We start from the raw sequence: 17449 nt of genomic DNA on the forward strand, positions 1-17449 counted from the left end.
ACCACACACCTGACAGCCCCTAGGCACAAGAAGGCCCTGCTGCTCAGACTTCTGACCTCATCAGGCAAGTCAGCTACGTCTCAGGCCTGGGCCACGGCCTTTCCCTGCTGCACGCTCCTTGCCTGGGACCGCCTGGTCCCTAATCTCCTAGCCTCTGTCTGGGAAGCTTGAAGGAGTGGTTGCTTGCCTTTTTGGGCTCCGTGAGCTCCTGTGGGAGCAGCTGCCGGTGCAGCTGAGCTGAGCAGCAGGACAGCAGCGTTGTCTCCTCACCCTTCTCTTGACTTAACTGGCCCTGAGGTGTTCGTAAGAACATCATACTTTGTGTCAGGCCTACCCCCTGGAATCTGAAGAGGTCTTTGGGTGCTGGCAACACCAATTTTTATCCATTATTTTTTTCTATTACAGATGATCCTTTTCCACGTAGGAGTCAGACAGAGGTCGGCTTGAGCCCAGCTCACTAAGACAGATGCTGGTGCTTTTGCTGGGTCCAGGGTGGCCTCTGTGTCGTTAACACAACATATTCAGGATGTCTCCCTGCTGCCTGGGAGCTCTGAGGATGTGCAACATTCAAAGGTGTTTGGGATGACTACTTAATTAGAAGGAAGAACACCAAATGGCTGTAGGCATGCTAAAAGTAGGGAGACCGTGCTAAAGTGTCTGGGACCATCCAGGGCTGAGTTCAAGTCCTGCTTTGCCTCTCAGCAGAAGGTCTGCTGTGGGACCTCAGGAAAGATTTGTATGTTCATGGGCCTCGGATATCTCACCTGTTCTGACTTTTTATCACTGCTATGAGAATTGAAGGATATGGTGACTGTGGTACTTCCTGAGCATTTTTGTAAGCCAGGTTGTGGTTCAGTCACTTAAAACAGGGGTTTCAGCTGAGGGCCAGTTTGTCCCCCGGGGGTGCTGGGCAATGTCTGAGACATTCTTGGTTGTCACAATGTGAGGAAGAGACACTCCTGGCACCTAGATGATGGAGACCAGGGATCTGCCCGACATCCCACACTGCACAGGACAGTCCCCACCACAGAGGACTGTCTGGTCCCAAACGCCAACAGTGCTGAGGCTGCAAAACCTGTTTTAAGGCAGTGACTTGTTCACCACCTCAATACATGGCAGGTTGGTTATAAATAAGAAGGATAGAAGAACATGCTTTTTTCTATAAAGTGGTGAATTTATGTATATAGGCCCTTTATAGACCTATAGTACTTTATAGGCAATACATACACATGGTCCAAGATCTAAAAGGTACACAGAATGTACAATCCAAAGTCTCCCTTCCACTCTGTCCCCTTCCTGGAGGAATCAGTGATACCAGTTCCTTGTTTATTTCTTTAGAGGTTCTCTGTGCATCTATAAGCAACTATATGCACATATACCCACACGTATGTGCACAAATACGCGTGCTACACATATTCTTTGCATCTTGCTTTTGTCACTTAATCCTTCTTGGAGATAACTTCCTACCAGACACAAAAAGCTTCCTCAGTTCTTCTTAGTTAAAAAAAAAATTAAAAGAAAAGTATTTTTGGCTGTGCTGCACAGCCTGTGGGATACTTAGTTCCCCGACCAGGGATTGAACCTGTGCCCCTTGCAGTGGAAGTACAGAGTCCCAGCCACTGGACTGCTGGGGAAACCCCTCTCAGTTTTTCTTTTAAAGGTGACAGAGTATGCCATTCTATGCATGTCCAGTATTTTATTTAGCTACTCCCCTCTGATGGATAGGTTGTTTCTATTTTCTTTCACTGTTGCAAACTAATGTAATAAATAACTTTGTATGTGTATCATTTTCCACCAAGCAAATTATAATGGTAGGATAGAGTCCTAGAAGTGGAACTGCCAAATAAGAAAGTGTGTGTGTTTGTAATGTATGAGATGCTGCTGAATTACCCTCCATTGAAGCTGTAAGGCTTCCATTTCCTGCTGGCAGTAGTGTTGGGGTGATTTTGTAATTTAAAAAAATTTGCTCTCACCTTGTGTATCATCTCATCAAAAGCCTTCTTGGGATCAGTAAAAGGTGAGCATCCCTTACAATATTTTGTGCCCCTTGTATTCTCAGCGCTCAAGGACCCAGAATCTGCCCACAGGAGATCTTTAAGTGTTATGAAGTTAATGCCGCTGGGGAGTAGAGAAAAGTGCTCTTTTGTTCCTGCTTCCTGGTGCTAATGGTTCCCAAATGACTTGTGTTTGGAAGAGTTTACATGTAGTAAAATCCGTCTCAGCAAATCTCCCTCTGAGTGGTTGCTCAGCTTTATTTTTCGAGTTTCTGATTCAAGGGTCCCTTTGAGAGTTGGGTGGAAGTCCCAGCCAAAAGGCACCAGCAGTTTGCCCATCATGTCAGAGGTTCCCAGAGCTGCGCTTGGACCCCAGCAAGTGGTTCTCTGGGTGTGTGTGTGTTGAGGTCACATTACTAGCACCCCTCCCTGCCCAGCGAGAGGGGTCTGCCGATTCCCAGTTCAGAACGAGCAGAACCAGTTCTGTGTGTCCAGGGCCACCCTGGTTCCTAGTCTGGCTTCTCCCTTCCCACTTTCTGACCAAGTGGCTGGTCAGTTTTACTCAGCCTTGTGGAGTTGTTGTTTTCTCACCTGTGGATCGGGGACAACACTTGCTTGCAGTGTTGTCCTGGAGATACCCAAGGCAAAGCCTGTGGCACAGAGCCTGACATCAGGCTCAATTTGAAACGGAAGCCACTGTGAGTCTAATTACAGGGGAGCCCTTCGCATCCGGACTGCCTCCTCCTCTGCCTCTCGTTTAGACTGGAATCTCTTTGCTTAGTGGCAACTGGCATTCTGGATCCATCACGTTCCTTCTTGTCACAGAGACCTCATACATGCTGTTCCCTCTGCCTGGAACACTTTTCCTTCCTCTGGATTCCCGAGGTCTCTTTCTTTTTATTTACTTATGTTTGGCTGTGGTGAGTCTTCATTGCTACGCAGGCTTCTCATAGTGGTGGCTTTCCTTGCTGTGGCGCACGGGCTCTAGAGCACACGGGCTTCGGTAGTTGCAGCACGTGGGCTCAGGAGTTGCGGCCCCCTGACTCTAGAGCACAGGCTCAGTAGTTGTGGTGCACGGGCTTAGTTGCTCTGCGGCCTGGGGGAATCTTCCTGGACCCGGGATTGAACCCATGTCTCCTGCATTGGCCAGCAAACTTTTTACCACTGAGCCACCAGGGAAGCACGCGGGATCTTTGATCTTCCTTGCAGCATGCGGGATCTTTAATTGCGGCATACAAACTCTTGGTCGCAGAATGTGGGATCTAGTTCCCTGACGAGGGATCGAAGCCAGGCCTTTTGCATTGGGAGCATTGAGTCTTAACCACCGGACAACCAGAAAAGTCCAACCTCTCCTTCACTGGCAGCTCAACTGCCGTCTTCCTCCAGGAGCCCTTCCCTGTCTCTCTGATTTCCAGTCCATTTGCCCTTGCTGTCTTCTCCCAGAGAGGCTGTCCTCTTCCGTCTTGGTGCCTCTCTGGCTTGCAGTGACATCTATTCATGTGTTTACTTCTCTGAAGTCTGTCTCTCCCAGTGACCTGCATGCTCCAGGTGAGCTGGAGGGGCCAGCTTGGGCAAGACCCCGAGGCAAGTGGGGGCTGGTTGGAGGCATGTGCAGGGGGCTTTTGTGATCTGGAGGGAAGCTTGTGAGAGGAAGAGAGATGAGAGAGGCTCAGAGTGAGTGGGTCAGGGGCCAGGCTGTGTGGACCTTCTGGGTCATTGAAAGACAAGATTTAACTTCTCTTCAAAGATCGTACATGTCCCTCCAGTGCACCAGCATTAAGCAGGGGAGCTACCTGATCTAACTGATTACTTTAGGCTTTAATATTTTATTATTCTCAATAAAAACCTTTTAATGATTTACTGTATACAAGATCACCGGCCATGATATGAAAGGCAGGGTGGAGGGCAGGGTGGGCCTAGGGCATCAGAGAGATGCCTTTGGAGGCTGCCGCTGTGGCCCCCATCCTGTCTGCAGGCCATGGGTTCTAGAGACAACCCTGTGCATGCCCGAGCACGCTTAAGCTAGCACTTCTTCCAGGGAAGTGATCCCAGGTCGTGTGGGCTGCCTCAGTCTCCCCAGAGGTGCCAGAGAAGAACTCTCTGTTTCAGGGAACGGAGAAGAACTCTCTGTTTCAGGGAACGGTGGACGCCAGGCTTCTGCCGGCACAGTGGCCTGGCTGCGGGGCAGAGCTTACCCGAGATGGTGGTGAAGTGGGATGGGGAGGTCATGGTCACGAAGGGTGGCGTGAGGTACTTGGCCTTGACGCCCTCCTGGGCCAGGCGGTCCATGTTGGGGGTGTCCACGTCCTGGTCGTAGTCCCAGCGGAAGCCGTCGAAGGAGATGAGCAGCAGCTTGCGGAAGCTCTTCGTCCCGGGGACGGGATGGCCACCGGCCCAGCCCAGCAGGACGGGCAGCAGCAGCAGCGCGAGGGCCCGGGGCCCTGTCATGTCTCAGCGCCTCCCACGCTCTCACCGCTGGGGTCACAGCCTGCTCCCGTTTTCTCCCTTGTTTTATCTGCAGTTGAGCAAAGTCCACGTTGATAATTCTGCCTCAGCTCTATTGTGGACCAGAACACCTGGAGCCTAATGAGATGGCACACGTCTGACATGATGGGAGAGCTCTGGAGGCGGGTGGTGGTGGTGCAACACTGATGCGCTTAATGCTGCGGCCCCGTGTACTCTAAAATGGTGAAAACATGCTCAGGATTATGTGCATCTTACTATGATATAAAAAGGCAAACCACGTGAAATGTTTTGGACTTGTACAAATTCCACTGTTGTGAACATCTGGAGAACAAATGAGGTTGGTGCTTTCCTTTACTCGATATAGCCTGTTTTTATAGGGAGAACAAATTACTGTTCGTTATGAAAACAGCCACTGTGGATTGCATGCTCATGAGGTCTGGGAACTGTACATACATCATCTGTTCTATCCCATTTAATTTTTTTTGAAATTCTAGAAAGGTTATTAAGTTGAACATTCCCCATAAGAATTAAAAAAAAATCACTGTGGTCCAATACACATAAGATAAAATTTACCATTTTAATCACTTGAAAGCGGACAGTCTCAGCGACATTTAGTACATTCGCAGGGCTGACATTTAGTACATTCACATTCACCGCTCTCTGGCTTCAGGCTGTTTTCACCCATGCACGTTCGCAGTCTCTTCTCATTCCTCCCTTCCCCTAGTCCCCAGCAATCACTAATCTGCTTTCTGTCTGTTTGGATTTTTTTTTTTTATATTCATTTATTTGGCTGCACCAGGTCTTAGTTGCAGCATGTGGGATCTAGTTCCCTGACCAGGGATCGAACCTGGGCCCCCTGCACTGGGAGCTGAGAGTCTTAACCACTGGGCCAGCACGGAAGTCCTGTCTGTTTGGATTGACTTATTCTGGGCGTTTCATATAAGTGGAGTCGTACAGCATCTGAGCTTCTGTGTCTGGCTTCTTTTGCCGAGCACCGTGTTTTCAAGGTTCTTTAGTGGTGCCGTGGCATGTGTCAGTACTTCACTCCATTTTATGGCTGAATAATATTCCACTGTATGGATGTTCCACATTTTATACATCCGTTCACCAGCTGATGGGCATTTGGCTTGCTTCCACGCTTTGGCTGTCGTGAACAGTGTTGCTGTGAACATTTGCATATGAGCTTTTGTTTGAATACTCCCCACTTTCAATTTAATTTTTACAACATATCTAAGAGGCAGTTTTTACTTTGTAGCTGAATAAGCAGCTCAGAGAGGCTGTAGAACCTCTCCAAGGCCACCCAGCAGAAGTGAGGCTGTGGCTGTCGTTTTAATACTTGGCTACATGTTTGGTGCACACAGGAATATAAAATTCCCCAAGGGAACAAATGGCTGTGAACAGGCTTAAGCATCTATCCCTCCACCCCACATTTATCGAGCACATTCTCTGTGCTATGGGCTTCTCCGGTGACTCAGTGATAGGGAATCTGCCTGCCAATGCAGGAGGTACAGAAGACGTGGGCTCAATCCCTGGGTCAGGAAGATCCCCTGGAGCAGGAAATGACAACCCACTCCAGTATTCTTGTCTGGAAAATCCCATGGACAGAGAAGCCTGGCAGGCTACAGTCCATAGGGTCGCAAAGAGTCGGACACAACTTAGTGACTGAGAACGCATGCGATATATGCTAGGTGCCAGATACACACAAGCTTAGATGCAGAGTTTGCCTGTGTGGCTCAGAGTCCAGGGAACAGGCAGACAAATAAAGGGGAATCCTGCCACAGGTGCACATTGGAGGTGATGTGGGAGCACAGGGAGAGGGTCCTCACCTGGGGAAGCCAGACAGAGAAGGGTTCCCGGGAGGAGGTGGCGCTAGACTTGGGTTTCGCAGGCTGGGAGGAATTAGCCTGTTGGTAACATCTAACTTGGGGTGCTCATCTGGATGCGACAACCGTCTCCTAACAGACCTGCCTGTGGCCGCTTTCTACAAGTACATGGATGACATTTACCTTTTCTGCTTTGAAGGATCTGTGAGTTGTATAAAGCTGTCATCAGTGGACTTTCCAGTGACAGGAGGTGACAGTCTGCCCAGGTTTTCGGGTGAAGTTTTCAGGTTTTTGTCTTGATGTGGGTGGACTGCAGGCAGAGTATCAGACCCAGATGAGGTGACCTGTTTCCCTCTTCCTGAAACTGCCTGAGAATTTTGATCCAGGTATTTGCTTAGGTTGAGTTTTTGGGGTGAGGAGGTGGAGCATCAGGAGAGCTCCACTCTGTATTTGCATAACTTGGCCTCTCTTATTAATTACCATGGTGTTTTGCTCTAGGATGGAATTTTGTAGAATTTTGTGATGAGTGTGCAGCGAAGCAGTTGAGGGTGTTTTGCAGCCTGCAGGCTGGGCTCACAGCTCTGCTCTGGGCTTACATTTTACACTTGGGGAAAATCTTATAACCTCTCTGTGCCTCTCTTCCCTTCTCCGTACAAAAGGAATAATGATATATTTCCTGAAGTCATGAGGCGCTGGTGAAATGATGTATGTTGACATGAATGTTTACTGCTCATGGAATATCCACCTGCCCCCACCCCCACCCCTGCCACTCCCCATCCCCCTTGTAATCATGGCCCTTGTGTTTTGAGTGGAAGCCACATGTATGACTTCCAGCCTGAAGCTTTCAAGGATTGGTGTATGAGTGCCTCACCCTGTCAACTGCTGCCACAGGAACTGTGGAAGCCTTGTGTTGAGACAGTAGAATTTCCATCATGCTGGGTTTCTGAGTGGTCAAATAGATCATAGTTCCCAGCTAACCCATGGTGGATGTGCAATGTGAGAGGTCAGCCTCTGTTGCCAAGCCACTGAGATTTTGGGATAATTTGTTACTGTGGTATAACTTAGTTTATCTTGTTAATGCAGCAGGTAAAGCACTTACATTGGTCCTTAGTACTGGTTAAGTGTTCAGCCAATGTTGTTTACTTTTTATACAATAATAAATTGCCATTGATAGCTTCCATATCTGATCTAATGATGCCAATGATGCTATTTTGTGCTTGGACAAATTGGACTTGGCACTCCTTCCAGCACATGGAAAGGACAGATGACTGAGGGCCAATAAAGCATCATTATCTTTAGTTTGTGTCCCTGGATATCCTTGGTGGCAAAGAACAATGTATGCTGCTCTGGGAAAGCCAGGCCTGGAGGAGAGCTGCTGTTGACGCTGGGATCAGGACTGTCCCAGGCCAGATGTTCTTTGGTTCAAAGAGAATCTTGAGTCTTTGGTGTGTAGATTCTTGGAGGGAATGTGAATATTTGTATTAAGTAGTTTGGCCCTTTGAGAATTGTTTGTTAATCATTTAGGCCTTTTTAGGAACAATCCACATACATCTTAACATTCTGGAAATACAGAAAACAGATACAAAACAGCCAGCAGTCATGCAACAACACACCATGTCTCCTGAATCTTCCCCAAAGTGCAACCTTTGGTGCAATCAGCAGAGACTGGGGGAGGTGGCTGGCTAGAGAGAATTCTAAGGGTGGCCACAGTGATGCTTATTGTCACAGCACTGATATCTTGCTTTCTCTTTGTTGAGCTCTGGTTTGGAAGGTATAAATCCACCATCTGTTTTAGCAAATATTTACTTAGCAGTTTGGATGTGGTGGAGAATGAAATATGGAGGAGAGGGCAAATCTCGTCCTGGCCACTACGTTTTCAAGCTGTTCTAGCACTCAGCTGTGGCTCATGCAGGCTTGAGGGCCCTCCAGTTCTGGAAACATCTCCCACCCATGCCATCTTGGACTAGATTCTTCTTTGCCAGCCCAGTAGAGCTATCTTTGACTCTTACTTTCTTTTGCATGACATTTATATCAGTCACTGGGAATCTGTACAGAAGTACAGTGCATTTTGTGAAACTTTGGTTGAAATCCCATTAGACTTTGTTTAAAAAAAAAATATTTATGACATAGTCACTGGAATGTAGATGAGGAAATTTCCAAACACATTTTAGGAATCATCCCAGCAGAAGGTAATGGTCAGAACTCTTGGTTGCAGATGACAAAAACCTATCTCTTACTAGGGTAGGTAAGAAAAGGGACCATGCTTTAGTCTTGTTTTCCCTCAAAGCAGATCCTGAAACAAGGATGGGAGTGCAAGTGGCTTATTTGGGCGCATCCCCAGGGAGCGCCCATGGGCGAGTGGGGAAGTGACTCAAGGCAGGGAAGAAGGTCATTGTGGGGAGTTTCAGCCTGGGGTGTGTGTAGGTCTAGAGCAGTTACTGCCAATGGGCTGCAGACATGGCATCTGCATGTGGCCTTTTTGGGTGTAATTTCCCAGGTGGTGGAAGTCACTCTGTAGAAAGGCAGGCTCACAGCTTGGCTCCAGGGACTCACACCCCAGATCTCTCTCCCCATCTCTGTGTCTGACTTTGCATATCACCTCAGTTTCCTCTTGCTTGGGACTGGCTTTCTCCAAAAGTGAGGAGTGTGGCCACAGAAGTTCCTCTTTGTCTCACTCCATAGTTCCTGTCATCACAGAGGATGACTGCATTTTCCCAGTTCCAGCTAGGAAAAACAAACCTGAGGGAAGAACTTTGATTGGCCTGTTTGGGTCAGATTGCCATCCCTGGACCAATCAACTGCATGGGGGCTGGGAAATGAGGGGGTGGGGGAGGGTGGAGTCAAGTAAGAACATGGAACATGTGTGCTAAGTTGCTTCAGTCGTGTCCAGCTCTTTGCGAACCCCACCAGAGCCATGTGACTATGGTAGGAAGAGATGCAAATCTCAACAGAAGGGAGGGTGGTAGGCTGAAAAAAAAAAAAAAAAAAGATACCTGATGAAAGGAAAGGATTAGGAGATGTATCCTGTTAAACCTGTTGATGATTGGGGCTTTGAACATTTCTTTGAATATAAAACCTCACTGTGATTCTCTCAGCTTGATTTAGCAGCAGGGAAAAACTTAGCATGGGCTGAACTGTTTACTATGGGCAGGCTGTTGCTGCAGATTCAAATACTTACCGATTGATCCAAAGATCAAGTACAGTGCTTCTCAAGGGATGTAAACTCTGATGGGGTCTGCTTATGATGGGGCTGAAGTCAAGCAAGAGGAGAGCTGGCATGCAGGACACTCTCATCTCTTTCTTCCATTGAGTACTGTCCAGTTCAGGGTCTGGCTGGCAACAGATGTACCTGGAGGGATGGTTGCACATAAAGGAGTGTGTGGGTGTGTTAGGTATTTTCCAAAGATGAGTGCAACACCCCAGAAATGCCTTTTTGCACTCTGATTGCAAATTCTTCCTTAAGAGATGAAGTTTATTTCCCTCTCCTTGAACCTGCACTGGCCTACGACTTGCTTTGATCAACAGAACACAGCTGAACTGATGGTGTCTGACGTTTGGTCCTGCGTCTTGAGAACCCTTCAAGCTTAGCTTATTTTGGCTCTCACGGCAGGCAGCACCAAGTAAGCCCTGACTCTCCTGCTCAGGGTGCCGTGTGGAGATGGGCTCTGGAGGACAAGAGGGCACATGAAGAAAAACCAAGTTCCCAGCCACTAGCAGCACCATCTGCCAATCACATCTGTGAGGCCATTATTGACCTTCCAGCCCAGCTGGACCTCCAGCTACAAGTGAACTCCGATGAAACCAGCAGAGGAAATGCCCAGCCAACTCACAGAATCACAAGAGATAATAAATGGTTGTGGTTCAAAGTTACTAAGTTTTGGGTGCTATAGAAATAGCCCATGAGGGTGTGAGCTTGTGGGGTACACAGATCCCTTTTGATGAAGATCTATGAGTTCTTAGGATCCAACTCAGAGCCAACTTATGTCCTCAATGTCCTTTTTGTTTGAAACTTTTATGAAAATTTTCTTTGAAGACAACATTTTTAGAGCAGTTTTAGACTCCCAGCAAAATCAGGAGGAAGGGACAGAGATTTCCCATAAGCTCTCTGCTCCATGAATGCACCGCCTCCCCCACGCCCAACATCCCCACCGAGCGGTGCATTTGTTATACTTGATGGACCTGCATTGGCACATCATAGTCCCCCAGAGTCTACAGTTTTACAGTTCACTCTTAGTGTTGTCCATTGTATGGGTTTGGGGTGAATTCCTGTGAAATTTTCACAGGTTTGGACTATCTTCAGGGAAATTCCAAAGCTCAGAAATTATTTTGCTTTCTGGAATCTTTCACATGTTGTTGAGCCCTGGAAATTCCAAAGAAGGATCTGAAATGAAGGAAATTTTTCAAAAAAGGTATTCCTGTGGCTTCACTTTGGCAAGATTCACGTTGGTTGTTCTTGAAGTGCCAAAGATCATGGCATCCGGTCCCATCACTTCATGGGAAATAGATGGGGAAACAGTGTCAGACTTTATTTTGGGGGGCTCCAAAATCACTGCAGATGGTGACTGCAGCCACGAAATTAAAAGACGCTTACTCCCTGGAAGGACAGTTATGACCAACCTAGATAGCATATTCAAAAGCAGAGACATTACTTTGCCAACAAAGGTCTGTCTAGTCAAGGCTATGGTTTTTCCAGTGGTCATGTGTGGATGTGAGAGTTGGACTGTGAAGAAGGCTGAGCGCCGAAGAATTGATGCTTTTAAACTGTGGTGTTGGAGAAGACTCTTGAGAGTCCCTTGGACTGCAAGGACATCCAACCAGTCCATTCTGAAGGAGATCAGCCCTGGGATTTCTTTGGAAGGAATGATGCTAAAGCTGAAACTCCAGTACTTTGGCCACCTCATGTGAAGAGTTGACTCATTGGAAAAGACTCTGATGCTGGGAGGGATTGGGAGCAGGAGGAGAAGGGGATGACAGAGGATGAGATGGCTGGATGGCATCACTGACTCAATGGACGTGAGTCTGAGTGAACTCCGGGAGTTGGTGATGGACAGGGAGGCCTGGCGTGCTGCGATTCATGGGGTTGCAAAGAGTTGGACACGACTGAGTGACTGAACTGAACTGAACTGAACTGAATGTTAAGCCAGATCATGTTTTCAAAGACTCCTTCAGCCTCAGGGTTGGCAGGATTCGAATGGCCTCCCGGCATCTGTGACTTACCTGCAAGGGTTGGTTCAGCTGGAAGGGACCCAGGTCTCTTTGGGTTAATATGCTCTTTCCTTAAGACAAATGCCACATTTCGTCCACTCCTTGAAATCTTCACAAATACAACCCCAAAAGCATTGAAAAAATATTAATATTCCTTTAACTGAAGATTTTGAGAGAACATAGAAAAGATTGTCATTAAAAAAAATCAGTTAATTAATTTGGCTGTGCCAGGCCTTAGTTGCAGCACATGGGATCTTTCCTGCATCATGCGGGATCTTTTATTGTACCATGTGGGCGCCATAGTTGTGCCTTGTGGACTCTAGAGCATGCAGGTTTAAGGCCTGTGAGATCTTAGTTCCTGGACCAGGGATCAAATCCTCATCTCCTGCATTGCAAGGCAGATTCTTAACCACTGAACCACCAGGGAAGTCCCAAAGAGATTATGTCTTACATTGCATGGTTAAGCCTCCACTTTTCGTAAAGTTCCTCACTCTATGGCCACCTCACTCTCCCTCCTCCCCATAATTTCTCCCTTCTGCTCTCTGTAGCCACAGCCCTTTCTCCAACCTCACTCTGCCTTTCCAAACCTCTTCAGCTTGCGTGCTTCCTTTAGCAAAATCTCTAGCTAAACCTGCATGCCTCTGTGGGACCTTAGTCCACTTGACACACCCAGTGACATCATCTTCACTGCTCCAGGCAGCCCTTTGGGTGTGGAGTCCTGCCAGCTGGAGAGCTAATCCTTATGAGCAAGGACAAGCTGAACTCTTGTCCTGTAGCTTCGAATCTGTTGTTCCTTGTTTGAAATCTTTGTTGTTGTTCTTGTTTTTCAGTCACTAAGTCACCCCAACTTTTTGCAGCTCCGTGGATTATAGCACACCAGGCTTCTCTGTCCTTCACTCTCTCCTGGAGTTTGCTCAGACTCATGTCCGTTGAGTCGGTAATGCTCTCTCATCGTCTCATCCACTGCTGCTCCTCTCCTTTTGTCCTCAGTCTTTCCCAGCATCAGGGTCTTTCCCAATGAGTCAGTTCTTTGCATCAGGTGGCCAAAGTATTGGAGCTTCAGCTTTAGCATCAGTCCTTCCAGTGAAGATTCAGGGTTGATTTCCTTTAAGATTGACTGGTCTGATCTCCTTGCAGTCCGAGGGACTCACAAGTGTCCTGTCCAGCACCACAATTCGAAAGCATCAATTCTTTGGCATTCAGCTTTCTTTATAATATCTTGGGCCATGCTAAAGACATCAAATTCCTCTTTCTTACAGTAGATGTTTGGAATACAGCCATATTCTGTCTCTTCTCTCTTGCCTCCCTCCCTCCCTCCTTCCTTCTCTCATTCCTTTTTCTTTCCAGAGCAGGGGTCGGCAAACCTTTTCTATGATGACCCAGATAGACCTTGTAGGCCTGACAGTCTCTGTCACAACTACTCAGTTCTGCCACTACAGCATGATAAGCAGCCATAGGCAATATGTAACCAAATGGATATGGCTATTAAGTTCCAATAAAATTTTATTTGTAAAAAAAAATGGTAGCTCGCAATTTTCCTGACCCCCGCACCAGCATGTTCTCTCTAGACTTAATATCTCTAACTCTTTCAACCATTGCTTCTTTGGTGTATCTTTGATTTTCTTCTCCATCATGGCAATCATATTCTGAATGCCTGTTAGTTTGTCCACCTCTCCTAAAATGTGGCCCTGAGAACAAGGTACATGCTCTACAGATGTGATGATGTAACACTCTCTCCTGCTGTGTTTTGAGCGGGAGAAAGAGAGCAGGGGCGACTGTCACCCTTGTAAGCTCCAACCTCGTGAAAATTTGGTGAGACATCTCTGAGAAGGATGTAAACCTATTCACCCATGGGCTGGTAGGAAAGAAACCAGAGGCATGGCCTGTCGAGCATGAACTTAATGTCTGATGTACAGAGATCTTTGACTTGTCTGATTGAGATTGGAAGGGGGGAGGACTTGTCCTCAGAAAACAGTTGCTATCCCCAGGTGAGGAACCAGCAGATAACTGTGTAAGCAGAACTTTCTGAGAACAAAGACGAAGGAAGGGGTGGTGCGAGAAGAGTGAAAAGGTCAATAATTAAGGAGATGACTGTGCTGGGAGAGTCTAACAAAGAAAATTAGACTGCCAGGCGTGAATAACGAGAAATCTGATGGAATTAGTGGTGCAGAACAGATGCTGAAGTCTTCTTTATTCCTCTCATACTCAAGGTTTTGCTTAGGCTGGATGGAGGAGGAGAAGGCAGGTATGTTGAGAATCCTGTTTCACTAAGTATGGAAGGGACGTTTTGGAAAAGGTCTCAGAAGAAAGAGAGATACCTGGGGGATCGCTGGAAGTCTGCAGAGGCTGAGCCGCATCTTGGCACGTTGCAGGGTTGGGAGGGAGGGCTATGGCACCGGATCACGTCTTTGCTTGTGCAACATAATCACCTCTTAGCTGTTGGCTGTTCCCACAGCCTAGTCCAGACACTCTCTCCTTCTCCCTCTGGACTTGCTCCTAGGTGGGTCCATGCACTTCCATTGCTTTATCTGCCACTCCTTGGCCGATGACTCCTAAAGGTGCATCTCCAGCTCACACTTCTCCTTCAATCACCAGCTTATGCATCCAACGTTTTTCTTGCCTTTTCCCCCCTTGTCAATAGTCGACATCTCACGCTTAACACATCCAAAGTCACCGAAGCTAGACCCTTGCTTTTCCTCCCCCCTGCCCTGTGCCCCAGCCGTGTCTCCCATTCCTTAAATAGCACATAGGCTGTTCCAGGCAGTAACCCAGGCACTGTCCTCTTTCCCCCTCTCCCCACCATCAGCAAGTCCTGTGATTCTGAACTTGACCTCAACTTTTCCATTCTCTCCATCTTTGCTGCCACTGTCTTAGCCCAGGACATCATATCTCAGCTGGGCCATGGCAGCAGCATTGGAACCGGTCTTCCTGCCCCTGCTCTCAACCCTCAGCAATCCATTTTCCACCTGGAAGCTAATGGGATCTTAGGGTTCCTGCTTTGGCTTCCCACTGTGTGGACAATAAAATCCAGACCTTGGGTTTCCTGCGGGCTCCTGCCCAGCTCCCCACTTCCTCCTGCCTCTTCCCCTTTCCCTACTCTCCTCAGTCACACTGACCTCCTTTTGGTTCTTTGGACCCAACAAACTTTTTCCCACCCCAGGACCTGTTGTTTAAGCCTGGAATGATTTTCCTCTTCTCCTGCCTAAACTAGCCTCTGATCATCCGTTAAGTGTTAGCTTAAATATCTGCTCCAGGGGCTTCTTTGGCGATCTAGTGGTTAAGACTCCATGCTTCTAATGTAGGATGCCCAGGTTTGATTCCTGGTCAGGGAACTAAATCCTGCATGTCACAACTAAAGATCCCACACGTGGCAACGAAGATCCCATGTACTGCAACTAAAATCTAGCACAGCCAAATAAGTAAATGCATGTTTAAAAAAATATCCACTCCATAGAGAGGTCTTTCCTGACCCCCTTTATAAAGCAGACTCCTTATGATTCTCCACCTCAGCCTCTTGCTACTCTTCATGGACTTTCTTATTTTTCATTTGTCTCCCCCAGTAGCCCATAAGCTTCTCAAGGGTGGGGGCACAGCTACCCTGTTCATCGTTTCATCATCAGCACCCAGCACAGTGCCTGACACATGATAGTTGCTCGATAAAGAAATCTAGAGTGAAGGGGTAAAAAAAAAAAACAAAACAAAAACAAACGGAGAGCTACTTCTCTGAACTGTAGATAATGAGATTAAACACTTTGTGTTTTCCTTAGTCAGACATTATGTGCAACTGGGGATACAATAAATGATGATGATGACAACATCTGTGTCTTGCCTGATGTTCTTCGCCAATCGCTTAATTAGTCAGTTGTGCCTCTTTTGACAGTTCTGTTTCCAATCTAATGATTTGTTGCTTTTATGGCTGTTGGCTTCTTTGGGGTTCATTAGTCTGACAAAGTAGCAGATTTTATTGGTATTTGCTCTGTTATTCACAATGTCATCAACTTAATAACTGTCTTAGTCTTTGGTAAGAAGCCCGAGTTGGGCAGTGTATTAGTCAGGATGGTTTGGCTTACGCTGTTGTAACGACAATCCCCAAATCACAGCGGCTCAGTGTACCAAGTTTTATTCTCGGTCATGTTATGTGTCTGGTGTATATCTAGGCATTTTAGGGGGTGATCTGTCCATTCGTAGACACTCAGGGTTGCAGGCTGATGGAAAGTCCATCTGTATGTGTCTCCTTGATCACTAGTGCAGGGGAATCACACAGTCTTCCACTTGGAAACAACACACGTTACGTCTGCTCTTGTTTTATTGGACAAAAAAGTCACATGGTCATGCCCAACTTCCACGTGCCTGGAAGGAGAGCCAAAATATTTGTGAACAGCCTCATTGCTCTTCAGTTACACAGAAGAACTCACTTACATATGGTTACTTATTTGTGATTCCCCTCAAGTTTTTCTCTTTAGCTTTTTATTTTATATTGGAGTATAGCTGGTTAACAATGCTGTGATAGTTCCAGCTGCACAGCAGGGCGACTCAGTCATACGTATACCTGTATCCATTCTCCCATCCAGGCTGTCGTGTTAACACTGAGCAGAGTTACAAGTTTGAAGCAAATTGTAATCCACTAGCCTTCAGAAGATACGTGTATTTCCAAGCTATGATCAGGCACCCACTTGTTTCAGAATGTCAGACTTAGGTTTGTGGGAGGACAGTTTGGTGTGATGGTTAAAGTGGCTTGGGTTCAAGTGCTATTTCTACTGCTTGTTGGTTGTGTGATCTTTGGCAAGTTCCTTTACCTTTTTATGCATCATCAATAAAGTAGAGGTAACAACAACAGTAGTAATATCATCTATTCCTAAGGGGAGAGCCCAGTGATGGAGACACATGGGCTCAAAATACTATTTATTATTATTGTTGTTGATCTGGGGGGGTTAGTTACTCAACTTTGTCAGAATGAAGAGTACGATACCTTGAAACTCTTGGTTGGGATTTCTCACTGAAGGAACAGGTTTCTGAAGAGCAAGGCTGAGGGGGAGGGGCAAAACTTAGTGGATGTCTTAAAGATTGTGGACTTTATTTGTTGGGCTTGGGGCCGAGTTCTAGCTCAAGTGCCAGACAGCATGGCGGCCTTCAGTAAATTCCTTCGCTTTCCTGGGCTTCAGACTTATCTGCAACAAACGGAGTTAACAGCATCCATTTTTCAGAGCTGAGATAAAGATGATTAAGAGGGAGTGGAAGTAACTTCCACCAGTGGTCAAAAGGGTTAGCTTACTTCTGTATTAAATTTCTATTACTGGGCAACACATTAACATAAACTTGGCAGCTTAAAATAGCACCTATTTTTTTTTTTACCTTACTGTTTCCATGGGTCAAGAGCCTGGGCAGGACCTAACTGGGTCCCACAGGCTACAGTCAGTGTGTCAGCTGAGGCAGGGTCTCAGCTGAGGCCTGGGCTATTCCTCTAAGTGTTTTCAGTTTGTGGGCCAGATTCAGTTTCTTATGGTTGTGGGTCTGAGACGCTCAGCTCCTAGAGGCTGCCCCTCTCTCCACAGGCAGCTTGCAGCATCACTCCCTGCTTCTCCTTGAAGGCCAAGGGGGTGGATCTCTCTGAAACTTCACCTGCTCTAAAGGGCTTCCCTGATTAGGTCAGGCCCACCCATTCATGGTCTCTCTTTTAGCTCCAGGTCAACTGATTAGCGTCCTTAATTGCATCAGAAAATCCCTTCCCCTTTGCCGTGTAACCTAATCACAGAGTCTGACCCTACTCAAGGAGAGATTATACAGGTCATGGACACCAGAGTGTGGGAATCTTGGGGGCCGTCTTAAAATTCTGCCTACCACAGCTTCCTTCCTCCCACATGAGCTGATGTGGGTGGGGAAGGAGGGATTAAAACAGATAAGTGCCTCCCAGAGGGAGCCTGGTGTTGGGCTAGGATGGAGGAGGCTGAGAGGCAAGTGTGA

The 17449-nt window shown here is 47.1% G+C and overlaps 1 protein-coding gene across 1 annotated transcript in view; it reads right to left on the reverse strand.

Moving 5' to 3' along the window:
- The window catches only part of LOC109578085 (ectonucleotide pyrophosphatase/phosphodiesterase family member 7-like), a 38154-nt gene extending 33712 nt beyond the window's left edge, over positions 1 to 4442 (reverse strand). The window contains exon 1 of the mRNA XM_019987073.2: positions 4190 to 4442. Within this exon, the coding sequence (XP_019842632.2) occupies positions 4190 to 4442 (253 nt within the window). The remainder of the gene's footprint in view (positions 1 to 4189) is intronic.
- Positions 4443 to 17449: the final 13007 nt, after the last annotated feature.

The sequence above is a fragment of the Bos indicus genome, chromosome 25 (genome assembly GCF_029378745.1).
Source record: "Bos indicus isolate NIAB-ARS_2022 breed Sahiwal x Tharparkar chromosome 25, NIAB-ARS_B.indTharparkar_mat_pri_1.0, whole genome shotgun sequence".
Classification (NCBI taxonomy): Eukaryota; Metazoa; Chordata; class Mammalia; order Artiodactyla; family Bovidae; genus Bos; species Bos indicus.